This window comes from Salvelinus alpinus, chromosome 1, assembly GCF_045679555.1.
Source record: "Salvelinus alpinus chromosome 1, SLU_Salpinus.1, whole genome shotgun sequence".
Classification (NCBI taxonomy): Eukaryota; Metazoa; Chordata; class Actinopteri; order Salmoniformes; family Salmonidae; genus Salvelinus; species Salvelinus alpinus.
This window is the reverse complement of record NC_092086.1, coordinates 33,175,813-33,202,081: the sequence shown is the minus strand read 5'-3', so window position 1 is coordinate 33,202,081 and position 26,269 is coordinate 33,175,813. Positions and strand designations below refer to the sequence as shown.

General features: G+C 42.5%; 2 protein-coding genes across 11 annotated transcripts; both read left to right on the top strand.

Annotated features, from left to right (window-relative positions):
* The first annotated feature begins 666 nt into the window (after positions 1 to 666).
* LOC139573691 (putative nuclease HARBI1) lies at positions 667 to 4,955 on the top strand. 5 transcript variants are annotated; one of them, XM_071397483.1, is made up of 11 exons: positions 667 to 1,024; positions 1,316 to 1,386; positions 1,474 to 1,650; positions 1,741 to 1,802; positions 1,885 to 1,971; positions 2,059 to 2,100; positions 2,169 to 2,342; positions 2,422 to 2,457; positions 2,556 to 3,110; positions 3,392 to 3,503; positions 3,598 to 4,949. In XM_071397483.1, the coding sequence occupies exons 1-8, from the start codon at positions 867 to 869 to the stop codon at positions 2,455 to 2,457; spliced, it is 807 nt and encodes a 268-aa protein (XP_071253584.1). In that variant the 5' UTR covers positions 667 to 866; the 3' UTR covers positions 2,556 to 3,110; positions 3,392 to 3,503; positions 3,598 to 4,949. The 5 variants fall into 5 exon arrangements, with proteins under 5 accessions (XP_071253584.1, XP_071253577.1, XP_071253559.1 ...); XM_071397476.1 differs by having other exon boundaries at positions 2,169 to 2,457; positions 3,598 to 4,951; XM_071397458.1 differs by adding an exon at positions 3,180 to 3,295 and having other exon boundaries at positions 667 to 1,386; positions 1,885 to 2,342; positions 3,598 to 4,955.
* A 6,022-nt stretch (positions 4,956 to 10,977) lies between these two features.
* On the top strand, positions 10,978 to 25,167 carry LOC139573658 (pyridoxal-dependent decarboxylase domain-containing protein 1-like). Of its 6 annotated transcripts, XM_071397361.1 has the most exons (25): positions 10,985 to 11,173; positions 12,621 to 12,697; positions 12,864 to 12,932; positions 13,097 to 13,177; positions 13,837 to 13,986; positions 14,065 to 14,254; positions 14,406 to 14,474; positions 16,787 to 16,865; positions 17,376 to 17,460; positions 17,571 to 17,619; positions 17,746 to 17,847; positions 18,069 to 18,194; positions 18,302 to 18,352; positions 19,019 to 19,099; positions 19,896 to 19,956; positions 20,173 to 20,243; positions 20,326 to 20,431; positions 20,731 to 20,902; positions 21,269 to 21,387; positions 21,536 to 21,657; positions 22,021 to 22,113; positions 22,222 to 22,318; positions 22,405 to 22,503; positions 22,644 to 22,864; positions 23,201 to 25,167. In XM_071397361.1, exons 2-25 carry the CDS (start codon positions 12,621 to 12,623, stop codon positions 23,276 to 23,278), a joined length of 2,448 nt encoding a protein of 815 aa, XP_071253462.1. In that variant the 5' UTR covers positions 10,985 to 11,173; the 3' UTR covers positions 23,279 to 25,167. The 6 variants fall into 6 exon arrangements, with proteins under 6 accessions (XP_071253507.1, XP_071253462.1, XP_071253472.1 ...); XM_071397371.1 differs by having other exon boundaries at positions 13,840 to 13,986; positions 22,644 to 25,167; XM_071397382.1 differs by lacking the exon at positions 19,019 to 19,099 and adding an exon at positions 18,661 to 18,705 and having other exon boundaries at positions 10,986 to 11,173; positions 22,644 to 25,167.
* Positions 25,168 to 26,269: the final 1,102 nt, after the last annotated feature.

Sequence of the window (26,269 nt, the reverse complement as noted above, 5' to 3'; positions counted from 1 at the left end):
TGCAAGTATTATGATCAGTATTATTTCTAAAATGATCTATTGTGTATGTGTAGAAAATGATACAGAACTGTAGTTATTGTCTATAGAAATGCATTGCCATGGCATGGTTGCTCGTATGGCACTTTTATTTTCAAGGAAATTGCTATTTACCTTGTCTGGTGAATGTGGTGGATTGGGTTGGCCCAAATTGGTAGATCTACAAATAAATACAGCATTTCAGGATTTTATTGCATGAGGTGATGCTTGTGCATCTCTGACTGTATATCTGCATTATATGTCAATAAGATGTACATACTCTTATAGGTACAGATTCTGAAATTGCTACAAATAAAGCTATTTTCAAGTCATTTTTCTTTGCAGTTTTCATTTTCCATTCACTGTCTGTCAAACCTTTCCCACTTATAGGCCTGTATTCTATTGACGTAATGAGAATGTTTAAACCTGCTGTATGAGCTCAGCCACTGGGCAAACCACTTAATTTTTTTATTTCACCTTTTGTAAGGAATGCGTGCTGGTGGCAGGGAAGTCAGGCGCAGGAGATCGAACTTGGTATAAACGGAGCAGTTTAATAAGTGCTCAAAAACTCTGAAAACCAAAATTTACAAAATAATACAAGTGGGTACAATACCCGTCGCACACCAGGGGCCTGTTGCACAAAAGTAGAATTAAGACATCCGGGATAAATGACTCAGCTGAGCTCAATGAAGCCAAAACATGTGCGTCCAGGCTTAATTGGTTGCACAAAGACCAAGCCAGGATGAGCAGACACGGATTCATTAAGCCAGGTGAAACCAATCCTGGATAGGTGCGCGCTCACGGCTCACTCAAATAGACCCCGCCACAGATCACAGATTAACTGATTTACCATGGCAACTAGAGCCGCGTACTTTTCCCCGTCGGAAGCACAAATCCTCATGGAGGCATACGAGGAGGTAAAAGATATAATTAAGAAGAAAGGCAACACCGCCACAGTGATAAAGCAAAGAGAAAAAGCGTGGCAAAGTATTGCAGACCGCCTGAATGCGTAAGTAGTGCACAATTACACACTCACCGCTCCGCTGAAACATCACAATTACAATTCAAATATTTAATTCACATCTCCAAAAATGCAGTTGTACTGTAATTATGAAACGGTTAAATTTTTAATTGAAATGCACTGCAGATATGAGTGAAATTGTGTAAAGTAACTCCATCACACTGTATAAAGCTATGATAAATTTTTTGATATTTTTACTGAAAACAAGACAAAAATACCAAGTAATTTTTTGCAATGTGACTCCATTAAATGTGTGTGTGTGTGTGTGTGTGTGTGTAGATTAAACATGAACGGGCCAAAACGGACATGGCAGCAGGTCAAAATCAAATACAAGAACATTCTGCAGAATGGTATGGTCCCTGACTAATATTTAACAAAGCACAAGCATATATTGTACCCAGAAGGTGCCTGTTCACACATTGTCTGTACTGTTTTAGCAGTGAAAAAGAATACCCACAGACAAGGCACGGGTGGTGGGTCACCAAAGGCTGACCTTACCCCAGCAGAGGACATGGCCTTGGAGCTAAATAAAGGCAGGCCCGTCTTAGAGGGGATCCCTGGGGGGAAAGAGACGAGCATAGGTTCCTCCCAAGATGCCACCCGCTTCATTCAAGGTATGTCCTTCCATCTCTACATGGGATACAACCACATTCATATTGAATCAATTTGGACTGTCTGACTTTGGTTTACCTATTGCCTTGCAGTGTCTGGCAGCACTGTGTTCCTGTTAGAGCCACCAGCACAAGCACCAGACGATGCTGATCCAGTGAGTACTCCATCAAAGGCATACTGTAGGCCTGGCATGTCTTGTCTACTAGCTTCAATATGAATCCGATTAAATGTGATAGGGTGAAGGCCCCAGTGCAGCAGCAACAGCACATGATGGAGACGATGATGAGGAGGAGACCATCTCTCTGGATTCCAGAAGGCATGAGGTATCATGTTAAGACTGTGAAAGTACTATTTACTCTACAATGGTGAGGAGTCCTCATCAAAATCAAAAAATCTAATTTATTTTACAGGACCCAGATGCTATACAGTGGGAAAACCAGCCTGGCAACATAGTGCGTATTAATAAAAGGACACCACATCCTGCCAAATTCCAGCTGCGCTAATTGTATTGTGTTCACAGAGCTCACAAGCTATCAGAAAGTTGTATGGCAACCACCTCCGGCGCCAAATAGAACTGGCAGACATAGACATTCAGTACAAGAAGAAAAAGATGGAAAATCTTGCACTGGAGTCCGAAATAAAAAAGAGGACAATTAGGAAACTGGACCTTGAAATAAAAAAACTTGAGAGGGAGGTGAGATATGCCTTCAATGTACACTGTATGCTAACTGTAACACAAATGTATTAATCATTATTTTTCTTTCCTCCCCCAGCTCCAAGAAGATGACACAGCTCAAAATAAAAATTAGGTATATTCTCGTAAAGTCAAGTGAGCCATGACATATGAGCTCTTATTGTGAGCACACAGGACGGTGGCATCTTTCTAAGGTTTTTTTTATTTTCCCAGCAATCAGTACAACCAAGTCATCGTTATAAGGCATCGCCCTCTTTTGCCCACCCCCCCAGCACCAGGTGTGGCCACTAGCCTATATGAAGGGCCAAAATTGTGTGTTCCTTTCTGCTCTGACAATGGCATGCCCATTCGTGCGAGATGTGGTGGATGAAGAAGCACTTGTGCTGAGGAGAGCCTTCAGGCGAGAAAGGGTCTTCAGGGACCGGTTGGACCCACTGGCCTTCCCTGATGACCATCTATATGAAAGATACAGGTTTTCTGCAGATGGCATCAGGTATCTATGCAGACTACTGGGTCCCAGGATTAAGCACCGCACTGCACGGAGCCATGCACTGAGTGTGGAGCAAATGGTTTGTGTGGCCTTGCGCTTTTTTGCTAGTGGAGCCTTCCTGTACTCAGTGGGGGATGCAGAACAGCTGAACAAGGCCACAATTTGCCGCACAATAAGGAGTGTGTGTCTGGCTATCAAAGCATTAGCAGATGTCTTCATCTCCTTCCCTGGCCACAGAAGACTCTGTGACATCAAAGAGGAGTTCTATAGGATTGCAGGTAAGAGGATCTACAAATTACAGGACAACTGTTAACACATAGTAGGATACTCATTACTTTGTGTGACAGGTTTCCCCAATGTCATTGGTGCAGTGGACTGCACACACATAAGGATAAAAGCCCCCTCAGGTGCCCATGAGGCCGATTTTGTGAATAGGAAATCCTTTCACAGCATTAATGTTCAGGTGAACATAACTTTTTGATATTGTCCATTGACGAACACTCTGCATTGCCAGTGATGTGCATTGATTGGTGTAATATTCCTCATCTTATGATTTCAGATGGTCTGCAATGCTGACTGTGTGATCAGCAATGTTGTGGCAAAATGGCCTGGCTCAGTCCATGACTCCAGAATCTTTCGGGCCTCTGAAATCTATCAGTGCCTATCACAAGGTAAGCCACACAACCCCTATTTATAACCATCATGGCTGTGTCAAGAATATCACTGTGTTTATGAGGTAGTAATGATGAGATTTTGTGTTGACAGGTGAATTCTCTGGTGTGTTGCTGGGAGACAGGGGGTATGGCTGCCAGCCTTTTCTCCTGACACCTTTCACAGACCCCCAGGAAGCACAGCAGGCCTACAACCATGCCCATGCCAGGACCAGGGCCAGAGTTGAAATGACCTTTGGCCTCCTGAAGGCACGCTTTCACTGCCTTCACAAATTAAGGGTCAGCCCTGTTAGGGCATGTGATATTACTGTGGCTTGTGCTGTCCTCCACAATGTGGCCTGCCTGAGGAAGGAGAGGGCCCCCAGAGTGCCACCAGCCATGGACTGGGACAATCCGGCAATCTTCCCTGATGACGACAGTGGTCGGCTGCTGAGGGACCAATATGTGTTGAATTATTTTAGTTAGTATGTGTGCTTTCAATTTTGGTTAAATATGTCCTGCGGTGGCAGAGGAATTTGGGTTTTTTTGGGTTCGTTTTTTGACGAATTTGGCCTCTTATGATGTTTGTGCGGTATACTGTGTGTAATACAAGGCTGCAGGGAGGCTACTGCATCCATTCATTTGTCTGTTCAGTTGATGTGTATGGATTTGTCCTGCATTTATTTTAGTGTGCAGACATGCAGGGTGTGTTATATACAGACCTTTGAATGTGTATGTATCATTTTGTATAATATGCTTGGATTCTGTGCTTTCCATCTTGTAGAGTCACTGTGACTTCAGTTTCGAAAGGAGCTGATGGTTTAACTGCTTTGTTTTGTCCTTATTCAATAAGGACCCTCTGTGGCCCTAATATTCTATCATTTTATATATAGCCTTATAGTCTATGGGAAACTGTAAATTATCTAATGATAGCAACATCATCTAAAAATCATTTTTTATCCAAAATCATTGAAATTAATGATCACAAACGTTTAAATAATAACAGTGGGTCTAGTTATATGTGATAACAATGTATAGTGAGCAGTGAAATAACTATTGGTTTCCATTTGTGGTGACTGCTGACTGACATTAGGGATGAGATTAAATAGATCCTGGAATTTAGCCTGGTCTGGAGCAGGCTAGCTCCACAGAATAAATCTCCATGGTAATTTATACCATAACATATCCTCCTGCCCCCTATCCATCTTTAGTGCAACCGGATTACGGATCAATTGAGCCAGGATCACCAAGATATCCTGGCTTAATCCCTTATCCTAGTTTTGTGCAACAGGCCCCAGAACATATCTTGCACATAGCTTACAAACAAACAATCACCGACAAGGACAATGCGGGGGAACAGAGGGTTAAATACACAACATGTAATGAATGGGATTGGAACCAGGTGTAATACAAGACAAGACAAAACCAAAGGAAAATGAAAAGAGGATCAGCGATGGCTAGAAGGTCGGCGACTTCGACCGCCGAACGCCGCCCGAACAAGGAGAGGGACCAACGTCGGCGGAAGTCGTGACACCTTTATTTAACCAGGTAGGCTAGTTGAGAACAAGTTGTCATTTACAACTGCGACCTGGCCAAGATAAAGCAAAGCAGTGTGACACAAACAACAACACAGAGTCATTTCAACGTGGATAATGTGGGTCATTTTTGGATGAGATGTTGATCAGAGATATTTCTACCTTTATTGACCCACTCAAAAAGAGAGACAGAAGTTTGTTGAATTCCCAATGTGTTATCACTATGCATTCAACCATCTAAAAGCACAACCAAATTCCAATGGAAAGAAAATGTTGGATTTTTGGTTTAGTTGTCATCTAAATGTGTTATCACTGCACTTTCAACCATTTAAAGGGACAACAAAGTTGAAATGGAAATACAATGTCAGATATTTTGTATTTATACAGCAATGTGATATCACTGTGCTTCATCTAATAGCACAACCAAATGACCTGAATTGCAGTTGAGGTTACATTAAAAGTACATAATGCAAGTGATCAATGCTGTTCGAGATTCTGTGCAGATATTTATATTGTGGATCTCCACCTCCGACCTTTGCCTGCCATCTTGAAATTCTATGATTACATAATAAGACTTTTATAGTTATAGTTCCCTCAAAATGTGGCCATGGATGAGTTACTCATTTTAAGGTTGTATTAAAACTGTTACATTAGTCTGTATTACAAAAGTCATATCGAAATTGTGTTAGGTTGACAACGCAACTAAATATCAACATTTAAAGGAGATGTATCTAATGCTTGGACAGTTACATATGAGCCACTGCCGTAATTCTAGTCTTTAACTGACATTTTTTGTTAAGTTGGAGACGTGAATCCAACATAATTTGTTAACTTATTGACAAGTTAATAGGCTATTTACTGTATTGAAAAAGTTATATTGCATTGTGTTTGGTTATCAACACAACCGAATATCAACATTTGAAGGAGAGGTATATTTTGTGCCACTGACTTAGTCTGACTTTAATTTCATTTTGTCTAAAACTTTGTAATTGATATGTTGGATTCACGTCTCCATCTCAACCAAAATTAAAGAATAGGACTAAATCAAATCAAACTTTAAATGTCCTATTATTTAACTTAGATATTTGGTTGAAATGGAGATGTGAATCCAACATATTCATTATTAACTTGAAGATTCAATTTGACATTAACCAAAGCATGAAACACATGTATTGTCTATTTTTTATTATAACCTGTATATAACTCTGGTTTGAATTTAAACAATAGCTGTTGATGACTTCACAAATTCTATATAGGCCTAAATAGTATCATTGATGACTTATAGAGTATGGTTATATTTCATTTGCGCTATTAAACCTACCCTTTGGATTGACTTCAATAGCAACGGTGAATCTATTTAGTTATTAAGATATATCTCTGTAATCATTCTGATGATAGCACATTGGTAGTAGTCCGTGACAAAGCTAAGCAGGGTTGAACTTGGTTAAAACCCTGGATGGGAGATCAAATTGATAGCTGTAGATAGATCAACTCTCCAGTAGGAGGTTGTGGATATAACATTGAAGATCTGACGCGTTTCAAAGGTACAAATCTAACATATGTTATACAAGGTTTGTCTATGTTTAACATTTGTTACCATTAGGACAATTCTGTGGTTGAAATTTCATCCTCAAAACAACAGTTTACATTGATGACTTTTTGTAAAAAAAAAAAAATCCACATAGATTTCACATCACAATATGTTGACAAATTACGCTGAAACAATGTTGATTGCACCAGTTTGTGTCCAGTGGGCAGAATCAATACCTGATACATGTGAGGTTGAGAAAATGTTATACAATACAGCTTTATTGCCCATATGTTACAGCAAACAACAGAAATGTGTCTTCTGCTCTGTACAAGTATGTGTACATCACCACACATACAATTGAGATGAGCACAGGGTAAAGCTGCAGTGCAGCATCCCTGGATGGAGAGTGGGGTTAAGGACCTTGCTCAAGGGCTCAACAGTAGGGGAATAGCTTGAGGATGTGAACCCAGCAACCCTCCAGTTGCCGGATCAATTCTTCCCTTCTTCCAGCACCCGGCCTGGGACACCAACTGAACACTTTTCGGCTACAGGTCCAACTCCCACTGGGCTACCTATAACAGTTGAATGAACTTGCATTTGCATGTTTTAACGGTGCAGCTATTTACACTCCCCTACATATTATTTGGACAGTGAAGCTAAAACATTTAAATTTAGCTCTATCCTCTATACATTTTGGATTACAGATGAAATATCCTTTTATATGAGGGTATTTTCAAACATATCTGTTTTACGGTTTAGAAATGAATGCACTTTATGTATCTAGTCCTCTCCATTTGAAGGTGTATTTGGACAAATTCACTTATATTGTAATCAATTTACTCACAAGTTTAATATTTGGTCCCATATTCCTAGGACGCAATGACTACATCAAGCTTGTGACTCTACCAACTTGTTCGATGGATTTGTAATTTGTTTTGGTTGTGTTTCAGATTATGTTGTGCCCAATAGAAATGAATGGTAAATAATGTATTGTGTCATGTTGGAGTCACTTGTATTGTAAATAAGAATAGTATATGTTTCTGAACACTTCTACATTAATGTGGATGCTGCCATGATTACAGATAATCGTGAACATTACACAACCACTGGACACTACCCACACACTCACACATACTTCCACTGACACTCCAACACACATACACACACTAAATACACTCAAAGACACAAACCCCACACACACATGCATATTGACGCCCCACATACACACACTGCACATACACTGCTTCTACTCTGTTATTATCTATCTTGATTGCCTAGTCACTTTTACACCAACCTAAATGTACATACACTATACAGTGCATTCAGAAAGTATTCAGACCCCTTGACTTTTTCCACATTTTGCTACGTTACAGCCTTATTCTAAAATAGACGTTTAAAACATGTTTACCTCCTCAATCTACACACAATACTCCACAATGACAAAGCAAAAACAGTTTATAATTTTTTGCAAATGTCTTACAAATAAAAAACTGAAATATCATATTTACATAAGTATTCAGACCCTTTACTCAGTACTTTGTTGAAGCACTTTTGGCAGCGATTTCAGCCTTAGAGATGGTTGTCCTTCTGGAAGGTTCTCCCATCTCCACAGAGGAACTCTGGAGCTCTGTCAGAGGGACCATCGGGTTCTTGGTCACCTGCCTGACCAAGGCCCTTCTCCCACGATTGCTCAGTTTTTCCGGGTGGCCAGCTCTAGGAACAGTCTTGGTGGTTCCAAACTTCTTCCATTTAAGAATGATGGAGGCCACTGTGTTCTTTGGGACCTTCACTTCAATGCTTCATACATTTTTTGGTACCCTTCACCAGATCTGTGCCTCAACACAATCCTGTCTCGGAGCTCTACGGACAATTCCTTCGACCTCATGGTTTGGTTTTTGCTCTGACATGCACTGTCAACTGTGGGATCTTATATAAATAGGTGTGTGCCTTTCCAAATCAAGTCCAATCAATTAAATTTACCACAGGTGTACCCCAATCAGGTTGTAGAAACATCTCAAGGATGATTAATGGAAATGCACCTGAGCTCAATTTCGAGTCTCATAACAAAAGGTCTGAATACTTCTGTAAATAACGTATCTGTTTTTTATATGTAATACATTTTCGAACATTTCAAAAAATCTGTCATTATGGGGTATTGTGTGTAGATTCATGAAGATTTTTTTTTTTTAATCCATTTTAGAATAAGGCTGTAACGTAGCAAAATGTGGAAAAAGGGAAGGGGTCTGAATACTTTCCGAATGCACTGTATATACAAATATATGTGGATGCTCCATCAAATTAGTGGATTTGGCTTTTTCAGCCACACAGCCACGCAATCTCCATAGACAATCATTGGCAGTAGAATGGCCTTACTGGTCAGTGACTTTCAACATGGCACAGTCATAAGATGCCACCTTTCCAACAAGTAAGTTCATCAAATTTCTTCCCTGCTAGAGCTGCTAAGGTCAACTGTAAGAGCTGTTATTGTGAAGTGGAAACGTCTAGGAGCAACAACAGGTCAGCCGTGAAGTGGTAGTCCACACAAGCTCACAGAACGGGACCGCCGAGTGCTGAAGCGCGTAGTGCATAAAAATCATCTGTCCTAAGTTGCAATGCTCACTACCAAGTTCCAAACTGCCTATGGAAGCAATGTCAGCATAATAACTGTTCGTCAGGAACTTAATGAACTGGGTTTCCATGGCCGACCAGCCGCACACAAGCCTAAGATCACCATGTGCAATGCCAAGCGTTGGCTGGAATGGTGTAAAGCTCGCCGCCATTGTACACTTGAGCAGTGGAGACGCGTTCTCTGGAGTGATGAATCACGCTTCACCATCTGGCAGTCCAACGGAAGAATCTGGGTTTGGCGGATGCCAGGAGAATGCTACCTGCCCGAATGCATAGTGCCAACTGTAAGGTTTGGTGGAGGAGGAACAATGGTCAGGGGCTATTTTAAATGGTTCGGGCTACGCCCCTTAGTTCCAGTGAAGGGAAATCTTACCGCTACAGCATACAATGACATTCCAGACGATTCTGTGCTTCCAACTTTGTGACAACAGTTTGGGGAAGGCCCTTTCCTGTTTCAGCATGACAATGCCCCCATGCAGAAAGCGAGGTCCATACAGAAATGGTTTGTCGAGATCGGTGTGGAAGAACTTGACTGGCCTGCACAGAGCCCTGACCTCAACCCCATCGAACATCTTTGGGATGAATTGGAACGCCAACTGCGAGCCAGGCCTAATCGCCCAACATCAGTGCCCGACCTCACTAATGCTCTTGTGGCTGAATGGAAGCAAGTCCCCGCAGCAATGTTCCAACATCTAGTGGAAAGCCTTCCCAGAAGAACGGAGGCTGTTCTTCTGGGAAGCAGCAAAGGGGGGACCAACTCCATATTAATACCCATGATTTTGGAATTAAATGTTCAACGAGCAGCTGTCCACATACTGTTGGTCATGTAGTGTACTTCTGGCACCTTCAAATGGGGGCACTTGATTCACAGTCCTTTCATTTCTAAACGGTAAAACAGATATTTATGAAAAAAACTCTAATAAATGATGACATTCTGTACTGTCTCATGTTCATTTGTTTCTCAAATTCAAAATGCTGCAGTATAGAGCCAAATTAAAAGTTTCAGCATTACTGTCCAAATAGTTACATAGTAATATAATTACATACACACATCCATATTCATTATTAGTCATCGTCATCTATTCTAGGGTACTACCACTGAGGTATAATAATAGAAGAACGTGTACTGCACTCTGGGAGAATCTCAATTGCATTTCTTTGATTCTTCACTTCCCCTCCCCTTTGACCTCATCCAATTGGGAGTGGTTTCCACTAGATAACACAAAGCTGCTTTTTGGTCTTAATTTAAGATTAGGCATAAGGTTTTCTGTGTGGTCTTTTAAATTATTTTTTAATTTAACTAGGCAAGTCAGTTAAGAACAAGTTCTTATTTACAATGACGGCCTACCAGGGAACAGTGGGTTAACCGGCTTGTTCAGGGCAGAACGACAGATTTTTGCCTTGTATCGAATCCCCGAGCTGACAACAATTTTTCAGTTATGGCCCAACACACTAGGCTACCTGCCATGGTTAAGGTTAGGTTTAAAATCAAATTTCAAGAAGATAAATGGTCAAATATATCAAATTTTGACTTTTTGGTTATTTTATTCTCCCTCTGTTTGAATACATCCTACCTTCACTGAAATAATCACTTATCTGTCTATGATGGACTGGTGCATTATGCACTAGATGCCCTGCTCATCCAAATAGATCATTACTTCAATGAATGGAGGAATTAAACTAGGCTATTTCAAAGTAATACAGGGGCCCAATTCAAAAACCCTGCACTCCACTGCCTGCTAGTCAGCTAAGCACCTATCAGCCAATCAAGATACACACAGCACCACATTGGTGGTGTAGCAAACGTAGCGATACGTCAGCTCTGCCAGCGTGGAATACGGAGCGCCAGTCCAGGAAGTTAACATTTACAGGAGTTAGCAGGATAACGAAGCTGTTCAGCCGTCAATATTATACTATTCCCCACGTCCATACAGAGTGGATAGGCGGCGTATCCTTTTCTCAAGCTTTCCAACTGTCTTAAGCCACCGCGTCACAAGGTAAGCACAAACGAGCTGTCAATCTTGGTGTGGTCCAAGCGGTAACGCTAGGCAAACTATGGCTAGCAATGCTAGTTAGGCTAGCAGCACCAACAGCGGTAAGCCAGCTGTCATTGCTAAGAATTACGCGGAACTAGCTTTATTTCCTTTATTCACGCAATGCAATGTGGCATTTAACCCTTGCATGTCCTTGTTTTTTCATGGCTTATGTCGTCAATTAAGAAGCTGCCACCTTCCATTCATAAAACAGCTTATCATCGTGATGACGATGCTGCTAATTTGTTATGGATGGTCACGGATAACTGATTGACTAGCGCAGGTGCCGCGTTCAAAACAACTGGGAACTCTGAAATCTCCGACTTCAGCGTCCCCAAGACAACTGAGAACGCGGGGGGGAAACGAGCTCCGACTGGGAAAATCGTTTTGAACTACAATTCCGATGCTGTGTTTTAACATTTAGAAAGGTCAATAATCACCCCTTTCAAACCGGTTTTCGAAACATGCTGATATGTCCCTTTTCATATCAGTAATAAATTAAATAAAAATATACACTTACTTTAGCAGTTTTGCACATAACCACAAGATGTGTGTGCTTCCAGTCGACGAACTACACTTTCCACAGTTACGATTACACACAGATATTTGGAGCATGCTAGATGGCTATTTAGCATAGGTGGCCACGTATGTCTTCCGTAAACAAGTAATGCAACTTGGAGATATGGCTGTGTATTATTTTCATTTGATATGGAAGATACGTTCCTTATGTTTCCAAAACCGTACGGCAAGCGATGCGTGTTATAGAGCAAGCGTCAGGGCTCTTAAACTCCCCTGGTCAGAACATACTTCAGTAGACAGCCAGAGTCATCATGATCAAGGATGTTATTTGTTGCTTAACAGACATTTTACTGAAAGACAAATATTTAGGCAGATAATAAATATATTGAGTGGCATGTTGTAGAAGCAGAACATCCGGTTTGATGAAATCAGCCAGGTAATCCAACTCTATCACATAACAGGTGTATCCATAACCACACCCATTATCATTTCAGACAGAAATTAGGGCCTTGAGGCACCACTGGTAATGAATAGAAGTTATAGTCAGACTATTTACTTTCAACTGCTTCTCCAGTCGCCTGGAATTGGCAATAACATGAGCTAGACTATGGTAGAGTCTGTTACATCATGCCAATGTCAATATTTGACTAATGTTAACAATTAGATTGACCTCTGTCTAATATACCTCTGATCCACCTCAATGTGCAGTCCAATAGGTGACAGAGGAGGGTAGAGGGAGGATTAGTGTTAAATATAAGGCTTTAGGGGGAGAGAGAACTGAAAGATGTGTTTTTAGCTAGCCTCTGGCAATGGCTCTGTCTAACCCTGAGATTGAATGAGGTATCCATCTGCTTAAGTGTCTTTTTGCTCAGTCTCTGACTTCTGACCGTAGATGATGGTCGACCCCACACTCGCTGAGATGGGCAAGAACCTCAATGAGGCCATGAAGATCTTGGAGGATGGCCGAAAGTAAGCTTTTATGAATTGGTGTTTGTTCATAAAGATGTATTGACGAGTATTACACTGGCTGTTAATGACACACATCTCTTCACACATAATGTATGTTAACACAAGTCAGATGCACACACCTGAAGGACTATCTGACTTGTTGGTTTTGTTGTTTGTTTCTCTCCAGGGCATCAGATCTGGATGCAGATAGACGACAGTTCAGCAGGAGTAGTATCCCTGGACCCCTACAGGGAGAGTGAGTACAGCAGATACCCCTGTTTCTCACTTTCAATCTAGTATCTTTCTCTCTCTCTCTCTCTCTCTCTCTCTCTCTCACACACATACAAATGTGGATGGTATTTCACAGAAGCAATGAGTTCCCTCAAGCAACGCGTTGTGTGTTTTGTTCCAAACTTCCAGTGGGCAGGATGTGGCCAGTATACTCCAGCTGGTCCAGAATCTCATGCATGAAGATGAGGAGGAAGATAACCCAAGCCATCGGTAGGTCTGACATTAAGACACCACTACTGAGAGCATATGTCAGTTGGAAGGCCATCTTAGAATTTTCTTATCAGTATAATAAGAATTTCCAAGTGAACAAAAATAAGTTGTTGATAATATCAATAAAAAATCTATCCGGTTTATTAAAGTTGCAACAGGGAGACGCCTCCAGATCAGAGGCAGAGAAAATGTCTATCTGGCCTCTTACATTTACATTTAAGTCATTTAGCAGACGCTCTTATCCAGAGCGACTTACAAATTGGTGCATTCACCTTATGATATCCATACATCTTGGAGAAAGGCCCTTTATATTCTAATCAGACAGTACCAAGTGTTCTGTAAAAAACAGCCCAAGAGGCTTGTAGGAAGTCAAAACAAATTGCAGTGACATTGTCAGCTGCTACAGAATCACACCGTGTTTCACAGAATAAAGTAATAATCAGTGTCCTTGTACCTCCAGTCTGGCGTCAATCACTATCAACAGAACCTTGCACAAACAGAACGTGAAAACAAATAAATATGCTAAGCATTGTGTTAATCACTCTTCACTGTATATGAACTTTATTATTCTTAAATATTCCCAATACAATCAGTATAATGCAGTTTATCAACATCACGTCTTTGTGACCTCACTTCCTGTGCATGTCTTGTCCCCCTAGCAGGATGCAGAATGTCGGAGAGCAGGGTCACATGGCGTTGCTAGGACACAGCCTAGCAGCCTACATCTCAGTGCTGGACAGGGAGAGACTCAGGAAGCTGATCACACGCATCGCGTCTGACACAACACTCTGGCTCTGCAGACTCTTCAGGTGTGTGGGTCTGTCTGTCGAGTGCATGTGTGTGCTTGTTCCTGGTGCATTGCTAAGTGGATTATGATGTCCTGCCAGGTATGAGAGTGGCTCAGCATACTACCATGAAGATGACAGAGAGGGCCTGCTGAAGGTGTGTCGCCTGGTCATCAACACCCGCTATGAGGACTACTCCACAGAGGGCTACACCGTGCTCAACTCCAGACAGCCTGTCATTTACCAGAGCGCCACCTGCAGGCCTGGCCTGGGACAGCACCTCTGCAGCCAAGTAGGCGTAGAAGCAGGCATAGAAACGCATTGCGTGTTCTTACATGAAGACACAGACAGACCTTTTTGATGTTACTTTAGTATTATAAGAGCAGATATTTCAGAAGTTATTCAATGTAGATTGACTTTAACAGAAATCCTCTCTTCCTTAGCTGGGTCTGCCTCTGTCCAGCCTGTGCACCGTCCCCTGTAACACCATGTTTGGATCCCAGCACCAAATGGTAGATCAGCCTCATTTAGATAGGGCTCATACAATGTGTACTACCAAAGTATGTGGACACCTCATTCCAAAACGATGGGCATTAATATGGAGTTGGTCCCCCCACTTTGCTACTATAACAGCCTCCACTCTTCTGGGAAGGCTTTCCATTAGATATTGGAACTTTGCTGTGGGGACTTGCTTCCATTCAGCCACAAGCGCATTAGTGAGGTTGGACTCTGATGTTGGGCGATTGGGCCTGGCTCGCAGTCAGTGTTCGATGGAGTTGAGGTCAGGGCTCTGTGCAGGCCAGTCAAGTTCTTCCACATTTCATGAAGTTCCTGACGAACAGGTATTGTGCTGACATTTCATCCAGAGGCAGTTTGTAACTTGGTAGTGTGTGTTGCAACCGAGGACAGATCATTTTTACGCACTATGCACTTCAACACTGGTGGTCCCGTTCTGTGAGCTTGTGTGGCCTACCACTTCGCGGCTGAGCTGTTGTTGCTCCTAGACATTTCTACTTCACAATAACAGCACTTAAAATTGACCGGGGTAGCTCTAGCAGGGCAGAAATTTGACAAACTGACTTGTTGGAAAGGTGGCATCCCATGACGGTGCCACGTTGAAAGTCACTGAGCTCGATTTTATACACCTGCCAGCAAAAATAGCCGAATCCACTAATTTTAAGGGGTGTCCACATTCTTTGTGTGTGTATGTATATATATATATATACACGTGTGTGTATATAAACTCAGCAAAAAAGGAAACGTCCTCTCACTGTCAACTGTGTTTATTTTCAGCAAACTTAACATGTGTAAGTATTTGTATGAATATAACAAGATTCAACAACTGAGACATAAACTGAACAAGTTCCACAGACATGTGACTAACAGAAATGGAATAATGTGTCCCTGAACAAAGGGGTGGTCAAAATCAAAAGTAACAGTTAGTATCTGGTGTGGCCACCAGCACCGCAGTACTTAATGCAGCATCTCCTCCTCGTGGACTGCACCAGATTTGCCAGTACTTGCTGTGAGATGTTACCCCACTCTTCAACCAAGGCACCTGCAGGTTCCCGGACATTTCTGGGGGGAATGGCCCCAGCCCTCACCCTCCGATCCAACAGGTTCCAGACTTGCTCAATAGGATTGAGATCCGGGCTCTTTGCTGGCCATGGCAGAACACTGACATTCCTTTCTTGCAGGAAATCACGCACAGAATGAGCAGTATGGCTGGTGGCATTGTCATGCTGGAGTGTCATGTCAGGATGAGCCTGCCGGAAGGGTAACACATGAGGGAGGAGGATGTCTTCCCTGTAACGCACAGCTTTGAGTTTGCCTGCTATGACAACAAGCTCAGTCCGATGATAATGTGACACACCGCCCCAGACCATGACGGACCCTCCACCTCCAAATCGGTCCTGCTCCCGAGTACAGGCCTCGGTGTAACACTCATTCCTTTGACGATAAATACAAATCCGACCATCACCTCTGGTGAGACAAAACCGCGACTTGTCAGTCAGTGAAGAGCACTTTTTTCCAGTCCTGTCCGGTCCAGCGACGGTGGGTTTGTGACCATAGCTGACGGTGATGTCTGGTGAGAACCTGCCTTACAACAGGCCTACAAGCCCTCAGTCCAGCCTCAGCCTATTGCGGACAGTCTGAGCACCGATGGAGGTGTTGTGTATTCCTGGTGTAACTCGGGCAGTTGTTGTTGCCATCCTGTACCTGTCCCGCAGGTGTGATGTTTGGATGTACCGATCCTGTGCAGGTGTTGTTACATGTGGTCTGCCACTGCGTGAACAATCAGCTGTCCGTCCTGTCTCCCTGTAGCGCTGTCTTAGGCGTCTCACAGTACGGACATTGCAATTTATTTCCCTGGCCACATCTGCAGTCCTCATGCCTCCTTGCAGCATGCCTAAGGCACGTTCACGCAGATGAGCAGGGACCCTGGGCATCTTTCTTTTGGTGTTTTTCAGAGTCCGTAGAAAGGCCTCTTTAGTGTAATAAGTTTTCATAACTGTGACCTTAATTGCCTACCGTCTGTAAGCTGTTAGTGTCTTAACGACTGTTCCACAGGTGCATGTTCATTAATTGTTTATGGTTCATTGAACAAGCATGGGAAACAGTGTTTAAACCCTTTACAATGATCTGTGAAGTTATTTGGATTTTTATGAATTATCTTTGAAAGACAGGGTCCTGAAAAAGGGACGTTTCTTTTTCTGCTGAGTTTATGTATTTAGGATACTGGGGTGCCTGTATGCGTACTACCTACCATACTACCCTGATTTTTAAATGGAAAACGTCTCCCTGGGTGTTTTGCTGATTGCAGGATATAGCGTTGCTGGACAAGCTGATTAGAGAGGATGTGGAGACTGGGAAGCTTCCATTGCTGCTGATTGCCAATGCTGGTCAGTGGGGAATTTTATCACCTTTTTAATACAAGAAATGGCTAAGAACACACTTCTACTCTTTAAAAGTGTTTTATTTTCTCCAAGGTTGTGTGCTTATTGAAAAACCTAGCATGGTGACAGTTTTTTATTTTTATTTAAACTTTATTTAACTAGTCAAGTCAGTTAAGAACAAATGTATTATTTACAATGACAGCCTACCAAAGGCCTCCTGCTGGGACGGGGGCTGGGATAAAAAAAATGTATGTGTGTGTACACACATCACAACAATGACAACGCAACACGGAGACCTAAGACAACACAGCATGGTAGCAACATGACAACAACATGGTAGCAACACACATAGTATTACACTCTAAAGTGAAACAATGTTTACCCCTTCACCAACCAGGATGTTATTGTATGACTTACCTGGTCAAATAAAGGTTAAATCAACATGTCTATCACTGACTTATTGACCAAGACGTACAGCAGAGTGACTCCGAGCGTACTCACTGCCTGTCTTCCCAGGCACCCCTGGGGCGGGACACACAGACAAGCTGGGCCGTCTAAAGGAGCTGTGTGAACAGTATGGCATGTGGCTCCACATAGAAGGGTGAGTAACAACATTACACATACTTGTTATACTTCAAATATGTCTTTAAACAACCATATTGGAGGGGTTTGTACATGCTTTATAACTGCTTGGTCTTTTCTGTCTCTCAGGGTCAACTTGGCCACCCTGGCTCTGGGGGAGGTCTCGTCCCCCGTGACGGTACGTATAGGATATGCTCTCCCATTCTGTGACCCTCAGAACTCTAAATGTATACACTAAGATGCCTGTATAGTACGGTAATGTAATATGTCTACTATGTGTCTTTGCCCCCTCCCCTGTCCCCAGGCGGCCACCAGGAGTGACAGTATGACCCTGACCCTGGGTCCGTGGCTGGGCCTGCCTGCTGTCCCAGCTGTCACCCTCTACAGACACGAGGACCCAGCCCTGGTATGCTTTCTCCTTCCTGTTCTCTCTTCTTTGGTATGCCCTTTTAACTCTCTCCTTGTCTGTAGCTGTAGGGCCTTTAAACTTGCATCCTTCCTTCCTTCCTGCCTCCCTTGAAGTTACTAGAGATCTGATATGACTGTATTGGTGAAAGCTATGTGGTGGAATCTTTGCTTTCACCTATCCACCTATTCACCTATCCACCTATCTCTCTCCTATCTTAGTCTCTGGCAGCTGGGTTGACCTCCAGTCAGCCAGTAGAGAAGCTGCGTGCCCTGCCTCTCTGGCTCTCCCTGCAGTACCTGGGCCACGATGGGATAGTGGAGAAGATTAGACACGCTGTAGAGCTCGTAAGTACTTTGGGTTAGTAATTACCATGTGGGTTAGCGATCTGTATTAATTTCTATCATCTTACTGCTAACAAACTGACCCGTGTTCTATCTCTTTTTGTCTGTAGAGCCAACAGCTTCTGGAGAAACTGAAGACTCTGGCTTCCATAAAGACTTCAGTAGGTCCACAACTTTCTGTTAAACTATCTACTACTATTAATGTGTGTGGAAAGCATTTATGCATTGAGGCTGTTCTAAGCAGTCATAAGCTGTTTATTGTATTTAGTAACGCACTATGGGTGTAAACGAAGGCACTATAAAGCCATTACACATAGGTGGGTCATATGATGAAGGCCCCCAATATATAAGCTTTTGCTTGAGTTTTAAGATACGATAACTTAAGAAAACAATCATAAGATCACACTTCACTCTAACACATAACATTTATAAAGATGCGGGCGTCTGACGTCTGTTATGTCATCATCAGGATGAGCTTGACTCTGAGATCTCTTTCGTCGATGCTTTGACTATGGTAAAGAAACAGCACTGAGCCTCGCTAACAGAGACCTCCATCTTACTGTTGCAAAACAAAAACCTTGTTCACAGGCATCAGCTCTGAGCAGATAGTGACCTTTATATAATCTGAAACTGAGTGTGAATATGATTTACACATGTAGACGATATAGAGATCATTGGAATGGTGCAGTAACTGCTGAAGCTGATCTGGTGAACAAGCAGAGTGTGGGTCTGGTTACTGTGTTGATGGTGGCTTTGAGTACCGTTTGTTGTAGTGAGTGTCGTGTGTATACTGTAGATAGTGAGCTGTTGGGTTGCCTTGGTTACAGGGTGTGGTGTCTCTCTCTCGGATCCCGCCGATCTCAGGGGGCTCTCTACGGGACTTGCTGGGCTCTCTCATTCTGTCTATTGTAGGTGGGACCAACCCTCTTTCCCCTGCCTGCTCCCACCTTTCTTTCTCTGTTTCACTCTGTACCTGACCATGTTTTTCCACCTGAATGCACTGAAAGGCACTGTATTTGAGACACCGCTCAAATCGAGGGCACTCATTTGCTAAAACTGCAATCAGTCCTCTTCCTGGTTCCTGTCCAATCATCACTACAGGCATGTTTTAGGCACAGCAGACAATGTCCTGTCCCCCCCACCACCACGTCTTCACAGAATCCTGATGACTCTAAAGTTGAACTTTGGCCCAGGCGTCATCAAAGATGGACCTCACTGTGTTTACATAACTACCCTGTTAGGGTACAACAGTAACAATCAAACATGTCACTTCAACCAGTCAATCCTGCTATGGGTACTGGGTAGATGTACAAAGTATACACAGTACATACAGTATAATGGTCAGTTGTGGCTGTGTCGTAGGTTGTAAGAGTTAGTCATGTATATAAAGTCCATGGAAAACACAGACATGTCCATTGTGAATGGAAGTCATAGGCATTGACATTTATGCCCAAACATTTACCTTTTTTTAAAGCTACATGATTTAACAATCTCCATGCAGACCAGTTTGACTGCTCAAACAGAGGATGTGTGTGTCAAACCCAGGCATCTCCATAGCATCACATCACACAGCTTCTCCGGCCCATTCTCACACATTACACCTGTTTGCATGTTAATGACAACAGAGTTTTTTAAAGATCAAAGGTTATGATCCTGGATGTGTGGAACCTCACCTGTGTGTCTCTCACCCTTCCTGTGCTGCAGGTGGAGGATGAGCTCAACTCTCCAGTAGTAGTGTTTAGGTTCTCCCAGGAGACCAGTGCAGGTGAGTGTTTAACACTACTCTTCCTGTTCTAACACATTTTCCTCAACTAACCAGGAACTCTTACTCAGCTGCATCCAACTTACTTTAGATGCAATGTGGGCATTCAAATGATGTAATAATGCATTCAAATGAGTATCATGTAAATGTACTATGTGTTTGAATTTGGCATGTTATATGTAATAGGTCATAATGCTATGCCCTCTTCCCTCTACTCAGAATCCAGTGGTGGTTCTGTGGAGGGCTACTTTGCTGGAGAGAGAGAAGTGCTAGATTCCCTCAACAGATGGGTGAGCATTTGTTTACATGTGTAATGGGTGAGACAATGTTGGTTGCTTGGTTGGTTGGTTGATTGATTGTGTCTGCCTGTAGCTGTGTGAGCGGTTGGCACAGCTGGTGCCCGCCAGCGGGGTAGACATAGTGGAGTTGGAGGACGAGGGCACCTGTGTCCGCTTCACCCCTCTTATGACCGCCGCAGGTAACACACACACACACACACACACACACACACACACACACACACACACACACACACACACACACACACACCTGTAGGACAGACACACATCATAAAGAAAGGCACACATTCACCTATAAAATAAACATTCACATGTAAGACACACACTCACCTGTTAGACATACCATAATTTGTATTACACACTCACCTGTACAGTTAATGAAGAACACCTGATCATCATCAGTCAGGCACAACTCTCCTTTTGTTGACCCTGTAGCTGTTGACCTCTGAACTCTGCCCTCTGACCTGTTCCCTCCCAGCCCTGGGGACCCAGAGGTGTGACGTGGATCTGCTGGTGGAGCGGTTGACTGAGCTGGTTCCTGTGCTGAACTGTACGCTGCGTCTCAGACTGGACTTCAGAGAGGAGGTGTACCGCCACTCTGCCCTCAGTTACATAGAGGACCTCAGCTGGCCTGGCCTGGGAGCCGTCAGGTAGGAATATACTGTTATTCATTCCGTATTTGTATCATTAGTAGCTGTGTAATTACCATTTTACATTTACATTTAAGTCATTTAGCAGACGCTCTTATCCAGAGCGACTTACAAATTGGTGCATTCACCTTATGATATCCAGTGGAACAACCACTTTACAATAGTGCATCTAACTCTTTTAAGGGGGGGGTTAGAAGGATTACTTTATCCTATCCTAGGTATTCCTTAAAGAGGTGGGGTTTCAGGTGTCTTTTACCATGCCATTTCATAGTAAAAACGTGGTCATTTCTGTACAGTAAAATAAAGTGTGTAATTTGTGTAAAGCAATGTGACTTGTCCACAAAATGATTGTGTGTATCCACTCAGGTATGAGCCGAGGATTGAGGAGCTGAACGACAGTAAGAGACAGTTGGAGGTGGAGAAGATCAACAGTGAGCTGCTGGTGAAACTAGGGGATCTGGATGCAGACCTCATCTTCTCCACCGGTCAGTACTGTGCCTGTCCACAGCACAGAGCTTCTTTTATCACATCTGAAACTCAAGGTTTCATTCTTCCCCTCAATCCAAGGAATGATTCAGACCTGGTTCTGATTCTGCCTGCTTTACCTCTTAACTTCTCTCCCTCCATCCTTAGGCCTGGAGTTCGGACCCGAGAAGGACTGCATATTTATTGGCATGGCAACGGAGGACCTAGACGTTGCAGAGCTAGTGGATACGATAGCCGCCCTGGGGAGGGACATAGAGGAAAACGGCAGGGTAACGCTATCTCCTTCTAATCTATTTACCTACAGTCTGTCACTTCCTCCAACATGGCTGGTACTTATGTTTACCTACAGTCTGTCACTTCCTCCAACATGGCTGGTACTTCTGTTTACCTACAGTCTGTCACTTCCTCCAACATGGCTGGTACTTCTGTTTACCTACAGTCTGTCACTTCCTCCAACATGGCTGGTACTTCTGTTTACCTACAGTCTGTCACTTCCTCCAACGTGGCTTGTACTTCCAGATTATATCGATTTTTTATGATAAAATGTAATAAAGAATCTATGCAATACTACAATCCTATTGCATTGATTGAGTTGTAAATGACTATTTTCTTCTGTCCCATCTTGTCACTAGCTATTAGAGAACATGACAGAGGTGGTGAGGAAAGGCATCCAGGAGGCAGAGCTCCAGCTCCAGAAAGACAACCAGGACAAACTCATGGAGGAGGTGTGTGTGTGCGTTTTTGTATGTGTATGACATTAATTTGTATACATGTACATTTTATGGACTGATTTGTATTAAAAAAATTGCACCATCTCTCTCTCTCTCTCTCAGGGTGTGTTGAGACAGATTCCTCTGGTCGGCTCTGTGTTGAACTGGTTCTCTCCGTTCCAGAGCACTGTGAAGGGCAGAACCTTTAACCTGGCTGCAGGTACACAACTGTGTGTGTGTGCCTGCTCCTAGGTTGCTCCTGTACATCTGCATTCCGATGGTATATTAAGTGACTGTTTCCCATAGGTTCCCTGGACTCCACAGAGCCCATCTACTCCATGAAGGCCCAGACAGGTGGGCTGGCGTCGCCAGAAACCCCTACCTCCTCTGCCAAGAGACTGCCAGGTATGGTCTCACAGAATCTATAGATGGGATATTCTTGTTCTTTCGCAGTCATTCTCTTTTAAAATCAAGGGACATATTTTATTTATTAAAAATACTGGAAATCTTAGACTACTATTCTCTGATTCCTCCTCCACGTGCAGGACAGAGGCTGTTCCGGCGCGAGGGTGCAGGAGGCTCTGACTCCCACAGTGAGACAAGCTCCGTGGGCCAGGCTGAGGATCTCTCCAGGGAGAGGTTCCCACAACCCACCACACCCAACCCACCTTCCCTTGTCCCAGACGAGGCGGTTTCCGTGGCCCCTGAGAGTCCAGAGACCCCCCAGGTGCTGGCTGAACCCGAGCCCACGCAGGATAACGGCGAGGTGGGTACACAGGAAGGGGAAGAGGAGGAGAGATGGCCTGAGGGCCAGGAGGCACCAGTGGAGGAGACGGGCAGATAGGACAGCCACCAGGGCAGGGTTATTTGAAACCAGCTCTGAAAGGTTCCAGGCCAGTCCAGCAGGTGTTGCAGAGCAGGGATTTATTCCATTCTCAAATAATTCTCCCTTGCATCTTTTCTTGACAACTGTCTCCTTATAGATCTAAAGGGACTGGAAACTGTGATGAGAGATAATTAGACAGCAAAGGCTTCACTTAGCCTACCAGAAGGGTAGGGAGTGCTTTTGGCATTTTATCTCTACTTTATTCTTTCTTTCCAGTCCCTTGATGACTGGGAGAGGTCAAGGACAACGGGAAGGAACCAGGATTTCAGAATGGAATCCAGCCTTAGTCTCTAGGGTTGTGTCTGAGGACTCAATCATTGTGGGTTAATAAATAACTATGTAGGAGTAGGACCTAAGAACTCTGGTCAAGCAGGAACTACACCTGAGGCAGGGAGTCAAAGGTGAAGGGTCGTCTGAGGACTTCCTGGTTCATGGCCTCCACTCTACTTCAGTCGGTCTCGTCATGGCCCGGAGGTAAAACAGCTTATATGCAAGCCAAGTAACGTGTGACTAACACTGGAAATAAAACAATTTTAGTTTGTATGTAATGTATGCATACCTATTTCTATCCACTCAATCACCATCATGATCAGTAAAACCAGATCTATATAGAGGGAAATGTAGTAGAAAAATGAAAGCATACTGTGATATGAATTGAACGAGAGAATACTCACATCCACCCGCTTCTGATCTTTAAACACACCCACAGTATATGTGCACTACCCCAATAGACCGTCCATGGTTTGTCAAACACCCTCCTGTTAATTTTTGCACATACTTGGGTCTGATTGGTGTATTTTTTTTATTTTTTATTTTTTACAATATAAATGTCTGGTTTTAATAATCTGACCAATGGGGCTAACATTTCCTTACAAGCAAAGTCTTGCTTAACATGCATTCTGAGGAAATTTCCTTTGCCAAAAAATATAGTGGCTGTAAGTTATGTTGATGTTTCCTGTGAGAAAGACATACTGTAGCCTAGTAGTTATTATAATGCCTAGACTGATGATAGCATATTTGCAGGTTAAAGGATTTGGTTTCGATGCAGGGTTGTTTAAAAAATATATATATATATTCCATTTGTTCTGTCCATTATTACTGCACTACCTTATTTAATGTTGCACATAGTCATTTTATTTTTTTAATTCTCAAAATAAGTCTATAATTTGTTGCAATAACTACTGTGATGAATTATGATTCCTGACTTGAAATGACACAACAATATTTCCGTCCTGCTTCCATTACACTCTCTTTGATTTCACATACCTTTTCTCTCAGCCCTTTGTCAAGGATCCAGTTTTATGTTCCTTCCATACCATTAACTTCTCTCTCTTGAAGACATCTAGAGAATTTAACTATTCTTGACCTACAGCTCTAAGGGGGTTTACGACATGTTTTGTACACAGTTGTAATTATTTAAATGATAGGGGTTATATTCTCGTTGTCCAATCATATTTCTGCTATGTAGTCATAAAATTTGGGAGAACTTTAATGACCTAGGGTGTCAGTAGACTACTGACATTCCAATGACTTTCAAATGTGATGAATCATTTGCTTATAAAACTGCTTTTGTATCCACTGTACAACACTGTGCCGTTAGACATTTTTATATCCAAAGCAGACAGAATGGAATGAGCTTATACTTTAAAGTTTTTCTTAACTTAGGATGTGCACTTAACTTGAAAATACAACCGTAATTGTTGTCTTCTGAATTGATACTATAAAGATGATCTTGGTTCACTGTACTCTGATATAATTTCCATTTGTTGTATATCTGTTTGTCGTAAGGCTTTGTTATGTCTTTATCACCTTACTTTATTGAGGACATAGTTTTCATATTCATTAAACATGTATGTACATGTTACTTTTTATTCTGCTCCTAATCAGCAATTCTGGTGCAATAATCTACTCACAGCAAAGGAGAAAAATAACTGATATTTAATGTTGAACTGGGAGCATTATTTTTGATACACCATTAATTTCGTTTTCTGAAGTGAAAATATTTAATAGATTAATGTTTTAAGGACATAGGTGGTTGAAGTACATACTGCACTAATCTCATTGAAGTTCAATGCCTGTTTCTCAAAGATGTCTGAAAAAACACTGGTCAAATAATTTCATGGGATGGAAAGAGGGATGTATTGAAGAATCAAATCAGCTTTATTAAAACATGATATAAAACACTTTTGTGTCATCAATCATTTGCAGGGACTCTTAAATGTACAAGTCAAAGGTGTTAATCAAATTGTTAGTTACCAAGTTATCAGTAATTCCACAGTCAACATCATTGAAATCCTGATTTAGTACCGGAATCGAGTTTCCCGTCAACCGGGGCCTCAACATCATCCTCTTGTTCCCAGGAATCAGGGGCAGCGTCTCTCGCGTCCATCGTGGGTCTTTGCTAGACATTTTGCTAGACATTGTCTCTCCCTAGTGGCAAAATTAGTACTTTGCACCAAGGCCTCAGCTGAACCTCAGCAGTGTCCATACAGAACAAAATTATAAACGCAACATGTAGTGTTGGTCCCATGTTTCATGAGCTGAAATAAAATATTCCACAAATTATCCATACGCACAAAAAGCTTAACTCTCAAATGTTGTGCAAAATATTTATTTACATCCCTGTTAGTGTGCATTACTCATTTGCCAAGATAATCCAGTCACTTGACAGGTGTGGCATATCAAGAAGTAGGAGTATTTCTGTCTGTAATAAAGCCCTTTTGTTAGGAAAAACTCATTCTGGTTGGCTGGGCCTGGCTCCCCAGTCACGTTAAATCCATATATTAGGGCCTAACGAACGTATTTCAATTGACTGATTTCCTTCTATGAACAGTAACTCAGTAAACACGTTGAAATTGTTGCATGTTGCGTTTATTTCAATGGGAATGAAAATGAACTAAACTTGCATATGTTTACTTATGTGAAATGGACTGCAATGCCATTAGATACTCACTGTCTGTCAATAGAGAAGGCCTACACTGTGGAAAGAACTCAAACTCACAGACAGGCCTATACAAAAATATCCAGTGATAGTTTGTTGCAGATGCAGTTCCTAGATTTTTCTGCGAGATGTTAATTTGAGGTAATGGAATTGAAGTTTAAACGGGATACGTGTGTTATGTAAATAATTATTTTCACTGTTCAGACTGGCCTTTGAGCGTCTCGTGCAACGTTTGCCGAATCGGAACCCAACAATTTTGAACCTGCAAGATGGGTCAGCAACGTTGACGTAAAACGTGTGCTTTCCGTGTGTATGGAAATGTAGTTTTCTAACTTCCTCCATTA